We start from the raw sequence: 17,665 nt of genomic DNA, 5'->3' as shown, positions 1-17,665 counted from the left end.
TGTAAATAACCCGGATAAGGATTGTACTTTCACTTTTACTTAGCATGGGGAGGAAGTAGATAGGACTGTCAATAAAGCGAGTGTCAGAACAAGTCAACGATGGACAATCAACAAGAAACGCGAGATGAGAAGCCGCTGACATTTGCAGACCTAGGAATAACTGCAGCACCAAAGTTAGAGGAAGGAGCATTGGGCAAGGTACATACCAAATGGAGATGTTATGTTGAGCAATATAATTGCTATTGAGTTAATAACTTGATTATAGGAAGATGTACAGCTTTTCAAAGTGATTATGTACATTGATATACATTCCGTGAAATGTGCTTACATTTTACAAGTAAACACAAACTGCATGGCAACCAGTGTTCGTAGAATATAATTATCAATAAATTGAATACACGTGAAATATATAATTCAGTACAATTTAGCACTGTTAAAGTGTTTTATTATAGTTTCCTTTCTTTAATCAGAATACTTAAACGAAAGTTAAGAAAACATGTGCATTAATGCAGATTAGACTTCCTTGAACGTTGTTGTATTTGCAGTCATCCTTCTGAAGTGCTTGACACAATGCCCTTTTGTTTTCAGTCGTTGGCAGAGCTCTCAACTTTTAATATGTACTCAAATTTTCAATGTTATGTTTCATTTGTTGTCACGCAAACTGAAGTCTGCATATTTTTCAGTTGATTATTTTTTTGTTTTCTCATGGCATCACCAAATGAATGCTTTAAAACTATTATCATTCTAATTAAAATCAGATCTCCTCAAACCGTTCCCGTGTAACGGTTAGAGAAGATCTGATTTTAATTAGATTGAATTATTGTATACTCCATAAAAGATTTTAAAATGGGAACAATTTTATTCAGTACAGGTATTCATCGAAAGTTTTTCAAAAAGGAATATTGATAGCATAGACATTTTTTGTCTGACAATTATGATTATTCAAAAACAAATAGGTGTTCTAATTTGGACAAAGAGAAATAAAAAGTAAATCAATATGAAAATTGCAGTGTATGCTGTTTACAAGTTAGAATATTTTCTGTTTAATGTTGATAAATTATATCAAAATAAGATAAAACCAAGCTCTCTAGAACGTTTGAGGAACATAATACAAGTGTGTTTAATACTGTTGAGTATCTGCATTTCATGCCCTAAAATGTTAAAACATGTTGCACTGACACAGCTGGATCAATCTTGGTATTCAATATTGTTAGTATACTTGCAGACTCGTAACACATCGGTGATACAATAATTGTTTGTTTCAATATTATTGATTGACCAAGTTTATATTGTACATAATAACTAATCTGATATTGAAAATCAATGTGTGTTATATACATATACAATGTATACAAGATAATTATATAATAACTCTTTACCTTAGTTTATGTCAAAAAAGTAGAATTGAATTTTGAAACCCCAACTACTGGGGGCACGGTTCCCTGTAAATCTACCAATGGAGAGGGAGAGAGAGAGAGAGAGTATCCAATTTGGGCATGTTTGGGTAAGGTTTTGCAAAAAGACCCTATTCAAATCAGTTAAAAATCGGGCGCACAGGTAGACAGGAAGTATTACGCAAGCTCAAGATCACACTGCATAAAAATTTTACCCGACAAAATAAAATCAATTACAGACAAAGTAGAACATTTCATCATGTAGATTGCATTTACCAACTGAGATATGCATCTTCCAACGAATGAAATGATACGCAAAATGAATGTAAATTAAAGATTAAGCGTTTTCCGCAAGTGAATTCGTTAATTTATAGTTACATTCACGGAATGTTTTCTCTTATATTTCTTTCTTATTACTTATATTACTTTCATCAACGACAATGAATACATGTTTGTTGCAAACTTTTTTTTATTGACACTTGCTCGCGTATAGTCATTAACAAATAAGGAGCGTCGTCAAGATCAGGCATTGGCTGGACAGCGTCATTGGGTCAACGATATAATAATTTAGTACTGAAATTTAGTTTATATTTTTAAAAATTCATATAATATAAATATAAACAATAAACTGTCTTTATTTATTGTTTTATTGGGTGATGAAGGTACAAAATGTAGCGATCATTACATTAAAAATAATTTTATTGCTTATAACCCGCTTACGCGATAAAACAACAAAGAAAGCATTTCATTGTTTAAATCAAATATTGTCGTAAACTGAATTTTTGTTTAGATCTATGCAATTTTTGTTTTATTTCTAAAATTTCAAGATGCAATGGAATAATTAAGATATTTGTACATGAAATAAAGGAAAAAGACATGCATTTGCCATTTGGAAATGTTTGTTTTCTAACCAATAAGCGATCGATCGCTCACTACAGCTTATACTCTTTATGACACTATGTCACAAGATGGCAATTTAAATGTTTTGTGAAATTATTTGTACTCGATCGATCGGTTCTATTGTCTATCATCGTAGCTTAGTGGTTAAAGCATTGGACTGGTGAACCGCAGATCTCGAGTTCAAATCCGCCAGAGTCTATTGTTCACACATGTATGTGTTGAGATAATTTTTTTGAAAATCCTGTTTTTATCCAAATTTGCGTATTTTCTGCCTTTTTGACCTACATATTTATTATATATCATCATATCTTTTATGATTTTATCAATTCGCACTTATTTGAGAAACTATTTCAGGGTGTAGTGAGCCACCTTAATGCGTATTTCGAAAATAATTAGCATTGTCTTTTGTCTACGACTCCGTGTATATATATATATATATATATAGAGAGAGAGAGAGAGAGAGAGAGAGAGATTGGTGAAGTCTCCAAACCAATAACTACTTGACATTTGTATCACATACATATCCCAATACTTGATTTATTAACTTCCTTAAAATCAAATGTACAGGTTTTATATTACTAATGTTTTCCTACTTGCCGTACTAACAGGATGTACAGTTATTTTTTTCTACATGTGTTTTGTATTTAGATCACATTTCATTTAAACCTTTGGACTGTTAATTAAAAGTTCCCAAATCACAAGAGTGTGTTGTCATCCTCACTGCCTACTTCACAGGTGCGAGGTAACTTGCAAAGATGTCTCCTGCATGATATATATAAACTACTTTGAACGGATTTTCCAAACATTATCACTTAGTTTATTTTGTCTCTGTACATGTAATAGACACAGCAGTATTCCTCAGTCAACTTTCCAGGACCCCCCCCCCCAAAAAAAAACCAACCTGCACACTCTCTTGTTATATATACAAAGTATTCCTCAGTCAACTTTGTACACTTGAGTGACCATGTGTTCTAAACTTTTAAATGAAGTTAATACTCACATTCCAGGACCCCCCCCCCCCAAAAAAAAAACAACCTGCACACTCTCTTGTTATATATACAAAGTCTCTTGCATAGGAGTAAAAGAAAAAGAAAAAGAGCTCTAAACAGTGTCTTGAAACATATTTCGACCATGCTACCGGTCTTCTTCAGTCGTGTTTATTTATCATAGCAAATATTACGTTAATTTGCTATGATAGAAGACCGGTAACACGGTCGGCCTATATCAAAACAGTGTTTATGAGAGAGAGAGAGAGAGAGAGAGAGAGAGAGAGTGAGTTCTAATCTGAAATGCACAGGGAGACAAATTGTTTGTCGGAATAAACAGTGCATCGGAATAAACAGTGGGGAAAATAATTAAAATATGAAATTCAGAATGAAAATATGTGTCGGAATGCCCAGTGATACGAATTGCATAGGTGTCGGATTAGGCAGCGTACACTGTACAAACTCTCTATTATGGTTACATATGACGGATGCACATTTAATATGTTGACCATCAATATTTCGATATATCATTTTGCTATTGAATATATATCAACATTTACAGAAAAGACCTCTGAAGGACCTGGAGAAAAAAGAAGTAGCCTTTGCTGTGATATCATTGATCAGTTCACTGGTCGCCATAGGTCTTGCAATTCAGAGACTGGTAACCACCAGCAACGGCAATCCTGACTTCACGTTCGCTCTCATCATAATCATAAATGCTTGTAAGTTTTGTTTGAAATTTAATTGTAAACACTTCATCTTCATGCTTTAAATTTGTAAACATTTTATCATCAGCTTATTATATTTAGTAAACAATTCTGAAAATTCCTTAAATTTGAGGGCAACATGTCATATGCAGATCTGATGAGCAGCCGCAATGCATGAGCACATGGTGTCTCTGTGGGTGCCTTAGCCTAGAAAAACAATCAGATCACGCCTTGTGTATTGTACATATGACAACATTCAATGAGAGACAAGGTCATAGTATACTACAGGTGATCTAAGAGTTTCCCATTAATATGAGTTTCCACACTGTATAATATTTATGGATTGTTATGCAATTTCTCATGCGCATTATATATCTAATAATTATTTGATATGCATATTCAAACAACATAGAATACTAAAAATAAAAGTCTAGATCCTTTTGAATTTAACCCAAACTTCCGGCTGATATTTTGAGAACTAATAAGTCATTAATGAAATGTCCACTTTTATATCAAGATTGTACTTGCATGCAAATAATTTTACAAGAAATCCTTTTATTGTATTTATTGTGAAACTTGGACCTGATATTTTTAAGGACATTATATTATCAAGCATTAATCTTCAAGCATACTATTTATAACAGCCCACTAGAATATATCCAAGGTAAGTTCATAGAGGATTTTAGACTGATCACTGGTATCCAAAGTAGGATTCCCTGGTAGATTTGAGAGAAAATGTTTGAACTTTTCCAACATATTCATATTCATAGAGTGTTGTAGATCATGTTTTCTTTGCGAGACTTTGGATTTTTTTGTTTTCGCTTTATTTTCTGTGTACTTGTAGAGAGTAGCGAGGATGATGTTGAATATTAGTCCATTGCGATTATTTTGTGTATAAAATCAAATCAACAATGCATGCTATGAATGTTGCGAAAAAATTCTATACATGTATGTGATGGTAATTTTCAACTGGAATAAATGTTTGTCTTCACAATAGTATGGTCTGATAGATACATGTGCATATACCTGCTTCAAACCAAGTTACGTTACACATACAATATGTACTTCTGCAATGAATTGTAATTCTACAAAATGTAATATGTATTTTTACAGTATTTTGTGTGTATTACGTTTTTCACGGACTTCTTGCGGAGCGACCGTATGAGGTCATCGTCATGGTATTGGCCACTGTTGTTATTCTGATTTACATTGTCGTCAACTATATCCTGAGTACCAAAAACGATGTCAAACTTGTAAGTTTTGTCTTATGTTCAAAACAGATTTTATTTTTCTGATCATCAGATAAACTAGCGCATGCATGTGTTACATGAAGGAAAACGTGTTATTGGGTGCAGGGGGTGCTTGACCCCGTGACCTTGCATAAACCCTCCAGGTTCTCTAGCAGACTAATGTACCCTGCCTCTGATAAATTATTCTCTGTTTTAAATTTTACTCACTGTAAACATTCACAAACTCTTCATCTTCAAAATAACACTAAGGAAAGGATGCGACTAAACCCCGCGAATTCTCTCGCAAACCATGCGAGTGTTCTAACTACCAACACAGTGTTCTAACTACCAACAAAGCTGTCGAAAAACACATGGTTATGTTAATTTTGTTAGCCGAAAATATCCCAAATGATAGTAATATGGATATGTTACAACTTCAATAACCCATATATATCTTAATTGTAGTGACATGTATATCTAATTTTAATTGCATGCAATAATAATTGATATTGCTAATTTTGGAAACACAAATAAGGCGAAAATTACTCTCTGCCAAATATTGAATTAGTATGTCATTTACGTAGTCATTAAAAAAAAAACTTTTCACTGTATAGGCCCGTTTGGTACTTGCCTGTATATTAAGTCCTGTCATCATTGTTATTGGACTCATGATCGCCAAAGAGTACCACGAATCCGGCAGACTGATATTCAGGACTGTTGGCGCTGATTCTACAATGCAGGGATTCTGTAAAACCCTCTTCTTGTTTCTGGGTCTTCAGAAGTTTGATCTACAGTTAAATGTAAGTCAATCATGCTACTAGTATTTTGCTTGTTTAATTGTGCTTTCGTATTCCTTTAAGAAATCTTTACTCACTACCTACATGTATGTTATAACGTATTCGATTTGATGTTTGGATTTAGAATCGAACCTGGGACTTCCCAGTTGTAAAACCAGTGCTGTACTATTCACTCTATCATTCCTAACTATAGGTAGTCATCAGTCATAGAAATACTCTAAGATGAATTGTCTAACAGTATTCATATACTGTTGATTCCTTATTTTACGCGAGTACTTAATACTGCGAAATGCCTCGTGGACGTCAAATCGCTTGATCATAAATTTGCGAGTGATCTTTTGATCAAGAGTCTCAAAATGTATTTCAGCAATACAAAAATAAAAGCAAGTAATTTTATTTCGTGTGTGGTGCATTTCGCGAAATTACGCGCTAATAAATTCCTCGCGTATATTTAGAAATCTACAGTACATGTATATGTGTATACAATGTATATGTATACTGATATAAAATTTACTCTATTAGATAGGAACAAATGAAGTCACATAGCGAGATCATACATGGAGAGATCATTATGTTCACAAACACTGCCTATTTGGAGGTCTATCCCCTCCTGGTGTAGTTTTGAATACTTGGAAAGCATTTTCACATAGGATACCTTTCTTCAGTGACGTATTCCTTTTTTTCATCTGAATTTAGTATTTCAAATTTCTTTTCCAAGGTGACAATGGTGTTGTTAATTCTTCAGTCCGGAACAAACGCGGACACGGAGGACATCGTGGTTTTAGCGGTGGGTGTTCCGGTGACGATCGCCTGTTTCGCACTTGGATATCTCAGCGTGAGTACCCGCTCCAACATAGGCTGCACTGTATTCATAAATAGCCTGTACTGTATACTATAGGTGAAGATAACGAAACTGGTCAATCTTAGAACTCCTACAAAGAATACAAAATTAAGAGAAGGGCAAACACGGACCCCTAGACATACCAGAGGTGGGGTCAGGTACCTAATAGGAGTAAGCATCCCCTGTCGACCGGTCACATCTGCCGTGTGCCCTATATCTTGATCAGGTCAACGGAGGGATATGTAATCAAAATCAGTGTGTAATGAATGACTTAACAATCGGTATGAAACACGTCAGACAACATTTGACCCAATGACAGGTTGTATTGGTAAATTTCATCGTTATAACGACCATAAAATATAAGAAATCATGACTGTAGACGAGACTGTTAAAAACCCTGTATCATCAACTTATTTGTCAGTAGCCTGCCTTGATTTAAAAACTGATCATACGCAGAATAAGCTCTTGTGTATCGAATCAGTTGAGAAACAGAAACACCATATGCGATAATAGAATATTGCTACATACATGTAGATATGAAAAGTTGACGATGGAGAAGCTCAAATCATCCCGTTTGTTATAAAGTTGAGTTGTTATTATAAAATAGACTGTACTGATTTGTAAACAGACTGATTTATTTATAAGTAGACCGTATTGTATTTATAAATATACTGTACTGTATTTATAAATATAGTATAGTGTATTTATGAATAGACTGTACTGTATTTATAAGTACAATATAGTCTACTCTATTTATAGATAGACTATATTGTATCTTTAAATAGACTGTATTGTATCTATAAATAGACTGCAGTATATTTATAAATACACTATTGTATTTATAGATAGGCTGTACTGTATTTATAGATAGACTGTATTGTATTTATAAATAGACCGCATTGTATTCATAAGAGACGTAAACCATTTTTCCTACTTTCATCATTTTTATAATTGCATTTATTTAGGTTCGGTGGGAAAACAAAATATTGGGCATTGTGTATGCAATATCACTGCTGTTGGCACCAGCGTATATAATATTCAAAGTTTACGAGGTAAAAATATTTATTCCTGTATTTTCGAACATAAGTATCGGTGTGCAAGCATTTTACAAATATTGAATTATTATCTGTTTCATGTATTAAAAAACGCTTTTAGAATTTAAAGATGCAGATAAAAACACGTTTAAAATTTGATCTGCATGAATTAGATTTTCAAAACCTTAGTTCTGGTGAACGCTTCGTTATGTACATGTATACTTGAGAGCATACCAGATTCTTTTTAAAACATATGATGCAGTCTGCAGATCATTTGGCGAACTCATATACTCATGGGCAAAACTCAACCACCACCACATTGGGCACACCACAGCAAACCACCGCTCTCTCGGGTACCACGTTCACATGTGCAGGACTTGCTCTTTTCATCCGGGTATTGATGGCCATGTATTTTCTAAAGACAGTCCTTAACTTTGGTCACGGACTGAAATACAAAGGTAGGAAACAATATTCCAATATTCCTTTTGTAGTTACACAAACCTACTAAAGCTTGATTCATGTATAACCTCAGAAGGAATTACATATGCAACTATTTATTTCGCTTCTCAAGTATACGGGGCCCATGAAAATATCCACAGCTCGCACCCCACCTACAGTTCCGTAGAGGACACCAGTTAACGGGTTTGTTTGATTCTACTGTGGTTGTGTGGTTTTCGTGGTGTCTCTCATGGGTGTTGGCCATATTCACATGTAACTGTACTAACATCATCCATTAGATCGATTACAAACAGTATATACGCTATAGAGCTCACGGGTGATGCTTTTGCTGTATCTTAGGCATGATATAAACTTTTTTCTGCATTTGTAAACCAGCATGTCTATTCAGTTCCTATACATATAGATAATGTATTAGACGTGGCTGTATTAGATATGGCTGTTTGTCGTTGGATATATAAGGATGTATTAGAAAAAGATTTGTAGGTAACCTGTTATAATGCTGTCCGTTTCCGTCCGTTGTCAATCATCTTGCATTTTAAAATTTTCCTATGTCCTGAACTAACAAAAGACAAACTGGGTATAGATAAATTCATGCACCTTAAGCCAGAAGACTGAATCAAACTGACTTTAAATCTGAACGTGCATGTAGCATTCAAAGTTTGAACATTGTAGTAAATAGCCTTGATGATTCTTGTCATATCTGACGAATCTTTGATAATGGTTCTATTGAATTCGCTGATGGAAAGAGGAGGGAGGGGCTCTGACGGAGAGGGCCGACACGTGATCTGACGATGACTGGTTGCTAAGCATCGCGAATCGACAATTGTATTCTTCAAACTCTGTATTAAGTTAATTATGTCTGATGATTAATTAATAATTACATGTACATGTAGCTGGGCTTGAAACTAGTATATTGCATGTATTATGTATATTATACTCTGCTCTGCCAGTTGCAAAAAAGTCAAAGTCTACGAAGTTTTGTTACTAGAGGTCGTAGTAAAGGTTAATAATTAAAACAGGTTACCCTAGGGTTGGGCTCAGGCGGTCACCAAAATAAAGATAGATATGTAAAAACAATAGTGATATTTTGATGATTTTATCACAAAGTCCAAGTTCACAGACAAGATTCACTTAGGACCCAAGCATTTCTAGATTTAGTGTCTTGTGACGTTGTACTCGGGAGACCGTTAAGGTCCATCATCTTGTAAAATAGAAGTATCACTGTTCCACTGTTCCGCTATTCCTAAAAAATGTAACTTCTTTGTTATTCTGATCTGAGAGTACAAGCAGTGATAGGACACTTGGCGAAGATGATTCTGCGTATGAGATGTTATTTATTCCAGGGTATGATAATGGTGGTGATGTTAACAATGATAATTGTATTTTATTTAAAGAAGGTGAACGATTAGTATGTGGTGAACACTTATAGAGTAAAGAGAAAATAAATTCTGAATTCCTGTTTTGGTTTTTGGATACCTTTTTTTCTCAAATTTTCGAGAGATTTTTTTTTTCATTTCCAGAGACTTTATAAAAGGATTCTGTCTTTTAAACTAGTTTGGGATTCAAAAATTTATGAATTCGATAGGAAGAGAAAATTTGGGAGTTTCAGTCATTAAAATATTACGTACTATATTTATCAAGATTTATACGCGCATTGTTCACAACTGCAGCGCATTCTTGAGGAAATGACGTTCACTACAATTTGTAAAGATGTCAGAGGCAAAAACATTGGAAATGTAAATACTATTTCATGTATATATAAACCCACAATATTTCATCCACATCGATCGCAGAATGATTGATCTGTTGTCATGTAATCGTCAAGGTTTTTATTCAAATCGTGATGATTTTATTGGAAAACAACACATTTCAAATGTTATTAAAATTATTATCCTTTAACAAAGTTGATATGGTGAAGTAATCTGATCAAATGACTATGATGTTTAGCCAAAACAGCAGTCAACACCCACGTGACGCCCGATCATCTTGTTTATGTAAACCAATGTGGTCACGATTTGAATAATCCCACAAGCATTGACAAGTATTTGAGATTATATCGAGTCACTCCGTAGTATGCACCGGACATAATTCCGTTATAATAATGATATATTTTTATATTTATAATCATAGAGTAAAATTACGACGGCTTATTTCCAAATACCAGCAGGTACACTCATCGATAAAAAAGAAAGAGAATTGCATATAATGCATGAAAGGTGAAGATAACAAACAGTGATCAATCTCATAACTCCTATAAGCAATACAAAACAGAGAGTTGGGCAGTAGTAGTATTTATTCGCTGAATCTTTTCAAATAATTTTTTTTCATACATTTTTGGGGGTTTAGAATGAATCGCCTGATTACTCCTTGTTATATCTAATGCTGTTGTTTACTGGATATATATTCTATAGAATTTAAGGACTGTAAAGCGTGTTTTTATAAAATCCTGAAATCGGTCTCTGTAACTCGAGATTGTTGTAAGTTCCTCATGCACGTGATTCAGACACCAGTAGTCTATCAGAAGCACGGGTTCTCAATATTTGATTGCGTTGTCTTTTTGAGAAATGTCGCGTCTGAATGATGTTCAACGCAACAACCCAATTGGACGACTGGAAGCAGATGCTTCACAATTTGCAGTTGCAAGAGATTTCAATGTTGCACATTGCACCATATTTCGACTTTGGAGAAGATATCAACAGCATGGTTAAAAAAAATTAATGATCGTCATAGAGCAGGTAGACCACGTGTGACGTCAGAAGCACAGAATCGCGTCATCCGGTTGTGCCATCTTTGTCAATGATTCACACAGCGTCATCTACAGCATCTGCCATTCCTGGGATTCGCAGAATATCAGATCAGACTGCTCGCAATTGACTACGGAATGTTGGTATTAGAGTGTGCAGACCTGTTCGTGGCATCGTTCTGCCTCAGCAACATCGCCGGAACCGACTTCAGTGGTCTCAGACTCATAGCATATGGCTGCGACAACGCTTGCGGACAGTTTGGTTCAGCGATGAATCTCAATTTTTACTGCAGAAGCCTGATGGAAGACTCAGGGTGTGTAGGTGTCAGACCACATACTTCTCCCCTAACACGTGGTGTTATGCAATTTTCATACTCTTCCTTGGTCATCCAAATCACCAGATTTGAACCCTATCGAACATGCATGGGACGAAGTGGATAGGCGCATCCGCCAAAGACAACCTCAGATCCTGCAACAACTGGCACAAGCTCTGCACTTAAAAGGGAACAACATCCCCAGACAGTTTTTAGAAACTTAATTGCGTCCATGGAAAGGCGTTGTTGGGCAATTATTGATGCTCGTGGGGGGACTAGATATTGAAAGTGGATGAAATTTAAATTTTAATGACTGTAATTATCATTAGTGGTTGTGATACTTTGATTATTAACCACGCGTTTACATAATTTTTGTGTTATCAATAAATCAATTATATCAAGTATTTAACGACATTTTACTTTACATTTCTTTGTTTGATCAATATATATATTTCAATGTTTGAATATATTGCGTGGTTTGTAGCAGATACGAAAATTACCACTTGTCATATTTTCACTATGTAATCAGCGTTGTAAATGATATTTGAACAAATATGTGATGAAGTAATAGGCCTGCTTGACAATAAGGAGGACTTCGATTTCTTTAGGCATCAAAGAAAAGGGAGAAAGGATTTGAATTCATTATATGTAACTACACCTGTCTATTTTTTTTACTGTTCAGGATCCCGTTCATGTATATGACACAAATACCAAGAACTTGAATGTATTTTACTAATTCTTACAGTATACGGTGAGACGGAACCACCAAGTAAAGGCATTGAGGAGGCACCACCAGAGGGACAATAGCACCACCACAATGGCTCAAATCAACTGGAGAAAATCATCGGACCAGAAATGAACATATCAACGACAAATTATACCGGTTTCATATTGTCAGTACAACGGATATTTATTGATTTTTTATTGATTTTTTTTTGGTATAAGATTCAATATATACCGGTGTACATAGCTGGTAGTATATGATTTGAGTCATATATTTTCGCAAAATTTCTCCAAAGATTTGAGGCATGTTGATGACTGTTTAGTAGCGCATAAAAGTAAAGTGATATTGGAATGTGTGCTAAGAAAAATGCTTCAAAGTTAAAAACTGTATATAATGTGTCTTATTCAGGAGAAGCCTCTGTTGAGGATAGGTTTTTTATGTATTCAACTCACAACAAAGTTGAACTCATCAAATCACAGTTTATCCATCTACATACTGTTTCTGTGCCTTTTTCCACAAATGATCCGGGGATAATTTTGATTCAACACCCCCCCCCTCTCTCTCTCTCTCTCTCAAGATGTTATGAAATAGGGTCTTTCATAGAACAATTGAGGCAAAATTATAAAAGAAAGAATTAGGGTGTGTGATACTCAGTACCATATTTCTTGGCAACAACAGGGCTGCACCCAAAGTTTCACTTAGGAATATAAAGGGTTAGTCTTGGAGTGTTTTCTCATTAGATTATCTCTCCCCAGATCACCTAATATACATGTACAGGAAGTCTTATGCCCTGGATAGGAAAGGGTAGCATGCAAGGAACAATGTAAAAGCGGTTCAACATTTTACAAAATTTTCTGAAAGAATTTGAACAAAGTGTTCAATCATGGTTCAGTGGTCAAAACTGGATCATAATAAAGCGTCAGAAGTTTTTTTTTTATTATTTAAACCATGTTCCTTCATGAAAACGTGAGTAAGAGTAAGAAGTTTAAGAGATTAATTTCTGAGAAACAACAGGTAAATTTAGATGATAGTATCTACTTACGGGATTTGTTTTTCAAGTCGTTAGAGGGTTTTAAGAGACCGATTAACGATTTTCCCCAGAATTTTGTTTTTCACTCTTAATGATTAAAATCTACTGTCTAATGTGTTTAAAAGATTTCACATAAAAAATAAGGTTTAATATACATTATCACAGAAGCTCATTTTAGAGAGTTTATTATTTGTTTTGTAAAAGAAAATTGTGGTGTGTTATTAATTGAGAAATTTTCATAAGAAATTGATATCTATCTAAGTTTATTATATCTTTCACATTTCAAGCATTCTTTAGTTAAAATATGTCATCTAAAAGTTAAAATTTGTGACTATGCAAAATTAAGATGCTTTATAATTACGAAATTAATATTCCATTGGTTTGTTTGTATACATAAAAAGACTCGAGTCTTTGTTTACATAACACAGATTTAAAGCTAAAATATTGCTTTTATTCTTGCATCGAGAAAGTCAAAATTTGGCTGTCAACATATATGAGTTATATTTTTAATGTTTACCATAAAAAATGCAATTTTTTTTTTCAAAAATCGTGAAACATTCCTTATTAGCAACAATGACCATATTTCTCCCTTTTTTACTTTAAAATCATTCGATCCTTTATTGTGGTCCTGTGTTGATGCAGCGAACAATGATTAGAACAAAGTTGCATAAATCCACACAATTTCATATATATAAACTTGAAACACTTTGGACTTGTTCTTGCGAAAATTTTACCTTATTTACCATTGTATGTTTCTAAATAGAACGCTGTTTATTGTTGTTGAACATAGTCCTCTTGTTTCTCCAGTGAGCGTAGAAGTGCCGCTCTCAAACCCGTTTACCTGCGTACAGCCGTACATGTAGAAACATTTTGTGACATGGAAGCGGCAATGCTTTCTTTTATATATTTATAAATTTACGTTATGACATGTTTCATCCGCGAATATGTTATGAATCTAAGAAGTTAGTGTAGGGAAATATCATTTTAATGCATTATTAGAATAGCGAGTGCTACAAATGTCTGGATTCTTCATTGTCTTTTGTATGGCTGATAGTTTCAGCTTCCAATGTTTTGAATCGCCCTTATTGTATGTATAATTGTATATTTTTAGTCTTGTCTTGCGGTATTTAATGAAACTATTCGATATTAGGATAAACCTGTAATTTGTTTTATAAAAATTCTGCGCTTGTTTATAGTTTGATTGCCTTCAAACGATGAGGTCCGTTTGTCTCGTACAGGGACTTGTATACTGACGATAATACATGTGTATAGCTAGTATGACGAGTTTAGCGGCTTTTAATTACTATTTTATGTAGAATTATGGAGATGTAATGGCCGAGCTGCATTATAAACATGGTATTCATTTTATACTCATTTTACCCTAGCCTGTGAAAATGTATAGAATTTTTTATGAAAAATATTGTAATGAAGAATGTCATTTGATATTTTTAGGTAAAAATATTATGTTCGACAGTTGAAACGACTACGTGTATGTACAGTGCATATGTAAAAGAAAATATGTGTGTATTTTCTCTGTGAAAAAAAGATTTGAACAAGACAGCAAGCTAAAATAGAAGTTTAGAAAGCATGAACTACCCCAAACAAGGTTTATATACATGTATAAGTAGGTTTTAAAAATAGCATTATTCTTTGAATAAATGTAAGAGTTAATGGCATATTAACCATCTGTTGAATTTAATTAACCTTTGGGGTCTTAAGTGTTAAGAGGATATTGGTTGTATTAAAAAATGTTAAACTGTTAGCTTGTAAATTGCATGCTTGTTCCCAAAATTAACATTGTATAATACTCACTGTACCTTTTTCATACTTGGAGTATAGTCCTCAATAGTTTCAGAAAGTGCAACATTGAAATGTGACAGTAGAATTAGCTGTATAGATTTTCTTCTTGCTTACCTCCACACAGTGATTCTTCTTTTACTATCTTGTGTTATCAAAATTACATAAAACATAAACATCGTATTTTGTAGATAACATAAAAGCGGTTGTCTGATAGTGGTGTATGTACAAGTCAATAGTTCACCAGCATCGCCTTGTTTATCATGTAACAACTATTGAAGTTGGAAGACCAACTTTTTAAATAATATGTAAATTAGTTACTGAGAACAGGGCCAAGATATTTTTTTATTAAAGCAATCTTTGAATGCCTTATTGCAATTGGTTTTCGTCCGTCGTGCGTTAACAATTGAACATTTTTAACTTCTTCTTAATAACTACCAGTCCAATTCTTTTCAAATTTGGTATGAAGCATCATTGGGACAAGGGGGACATAAATTGTAAATTTCAGGACTCCAGCATTCCTGGGGCCCTAGAGGCGGGGCAAAAACTGCCCAAAATTGACGAATTTTCAAAAATCTTCTTCTCAAGAACCACACACATGTAAGAAAAACTAAATGCATAGTGATGTAGAACGGGAAGGCCTTTACCAAAATTGTAAATTTCATGATCCCCGGAGTAGGAGTTCTGACCCCAGGGTGGGGCCAAACTTGTTATATAGTGTTTATGTGTAAAACACTTAAATAACATCTTCTTTAGTGATATTGATACGAAATTGAAAGTAAATAGATATTTAGAAAGAACAGGTAGTCCTTTACTAAAATTGTGAATTTGATGATAACAGGGGTAGGGGTTTTGGTATCAGGGTGGGGCCAAAATGGTCAGTTATTAAATGTGTTAACAATAGACATTTTTAACTTCTTCTTGATAACTATCATTCCAATTCTTTTCAAATTTTGTATGAAACATATTTGGAACAAAGGGAACATAAATTGTAAATTTCAGGATTCCTGCACCCCTGGGACCTTAGTGCCCCAAAATGACAAATTTTCAAACTTGTTCTTCTCAAGAACCACATATATGTAAGAAAAACTAAATGCATAGTGATGTAGAGCAGAACTAAATGGATAGAGCTGGGACCAGTTGCACAAAAGTGAGATAAGTTTAACTGACAGTTAACTTCAAGTTAACGCTAAATAAATGTTCAAGTTAATGGCAAGTTAATTGTCTGTTAAAGTTAACTAAGCTTCGTGCCACAGAGTGCATAGTGATGTAGAGCAGGAAGGCCTCTACCAAAATTGTAAATTTCATGATCCCCGGGGTAGGGTTTCTGAACCCAGGGCGGGGCCAAACTTGTTATAACTTGTAAAACACTTAAATAACATTTTCTTTAAACTAAATGGATAGAGCAGATAGTCTTTTACCAAAATTGTAAATTTGATTTTCCTCAGAGTAAGGGTTTTGACCCTAGGGTGGGGCCAAACTTAGTATATAGTATGTATGTGTAAGTTTGCTGATACTGTATAAAGTCTAAATGCATACTTAGGAATAGCAGAAAAGGATGTACAAAATATGGTGAATTTCATAACCCAGGTTATGACTTTAGGATGAGTCCAAATTAGTCATATATTTTGATGTTTTAATGTTAATACACCTATTATTTAAAGCCTTTCATCAGTGTATGCACATTTGAGGGCAGTGAAGTTTTAAGAACACATCTTGTTTTATACTGTTGCTGAATATTAGAATTTAGCTTAGATATTCAGAACAGGAATTTTTTTTTTCTAGATTTCATAACCCATGGAAGTAGTGATACTTTTTCACTAATATTCAGGTGACCGATAAGGCCTGTGGGCCTCTTGTTTATATATACGAGGTGCTATTTTAATCTGCGTTGTTTTTGCATTGATGTTATTGCTGTATAGAATGGATCTTGTCGCCATTATGATAAACTCAGTTCAGACCTAGACAATTATCATGATAACCGAGAAATATAACATTTCTGCTTTGAAAACCAAAGTAGAAGAGAATGAAAAGCTTTTAAGCCATTTTGTCAAAGTTACTATATTTAGTGATGGAGTTCAGATGTTTTAAATAATTTCACAAACGTTCTGTAAAGTAAATGTAATAGACCCATTTGTATTTTAAAACATTTTAAAACTTTCCAAGCAGAGCATTTTGAATTGAATGCAAGGTGAAGATAACGAACAGTGATCAATTTCATAAGTCCTATAAGCAATACAAAATACATAGTTGGGCAAATACGGACCCCTGGACACATAAATTTCCTTTCTTTTATTTATCTGTTTAACAGAGTTGATTCGTTATTATATAGTATACTTGAGATACCTTAATCCATTACAGGGTTAATCCAGATGTCATTTGTGGAAATTTTATCTGTTGAATTGAAGACATAACCAATTTAAGTTTTCAAATTGGAAATAAAGTACATGATATTTAAACTTGTGTTTTAAGTATTTTGATGAGTAATGTCTGAAGTTTTGACATGTTCTTTCCTACAGAATGTTGGGATCTGACTTGTTTTTTCCACCACTCTGAAAGTCTGACTTATTCTTTCCGACAAGTTGTGGGATTCTTTGTCCCATCTCATGGATTGTGGACACTTACTTTTCCTTATATTGTATGGACCTGACTTGTTCTGTCTCACAGGTTATGGGATTATGATTTGTTTTCCCCCACAGATTGTGGGATT

General features: G+C 34.0%; 1 protein-coding gene across 2 annotated transcripts; it reads left to right on the top strand.

Annotated features, from left to right (window-relative positions):
• The first annotated feature begins 23 nt into the window (after positions 1-23).
• On the top strand, positions 24-17,414 carry LOC125663715 (uncharacterized). Of its 2 annotated transcripts, XM_048896045.2 has the most exons (9): positions 24-198; positions 3,843-4,002; positions 5,101-5,240; positions 5,831-6,016; positions 6,732-6,848; positions 7,820-7,906; positions 8,151-8,346; positions 8,460-8,530; positions 12,150-12,321. In XM_048896045.2, exons 1-8 carry the CDS (start codon positions 100-102, stop codon positions 8,525-8,527), a joined length of 1,053 nt encoding a protein of 350 aa, XP_048752002.1. In that variant the 5' UTR covers positions 24-99; the 3' UTR covers positions 8,528-8,530; positions 12,150-12,321. The 2 variants fall into 2 exon arrangements, with proteins under 2 accessions (XP_048752002.1, XP_048752003.1); XM_048896046.2 differs by lacking the exon at positions 8,460-8,530 and having other exon boundaries at positions 12,150-17,414.
• Positions 17,415-17,665: the final 251 nt, after the last annotated feature.

Source organism: Ostrea edulis, chromosome 1 (assembly GCF_947568905.1).
Source record: "Ostrea edulis chromosome 1, xbOstEdul1.1, whole genome shotgun sequence".
NCBI lineage: Eukaryota > Metazoa > Mollusca > Bivalvia > Ostreida > Ostreidae > Ostrea > Ostrea edulis.
The sequence above is the reverse complement of the archived record's forward strand: the minus strand, read 5'-3'. Positions and strand labels throughout refer to the sequence as shown.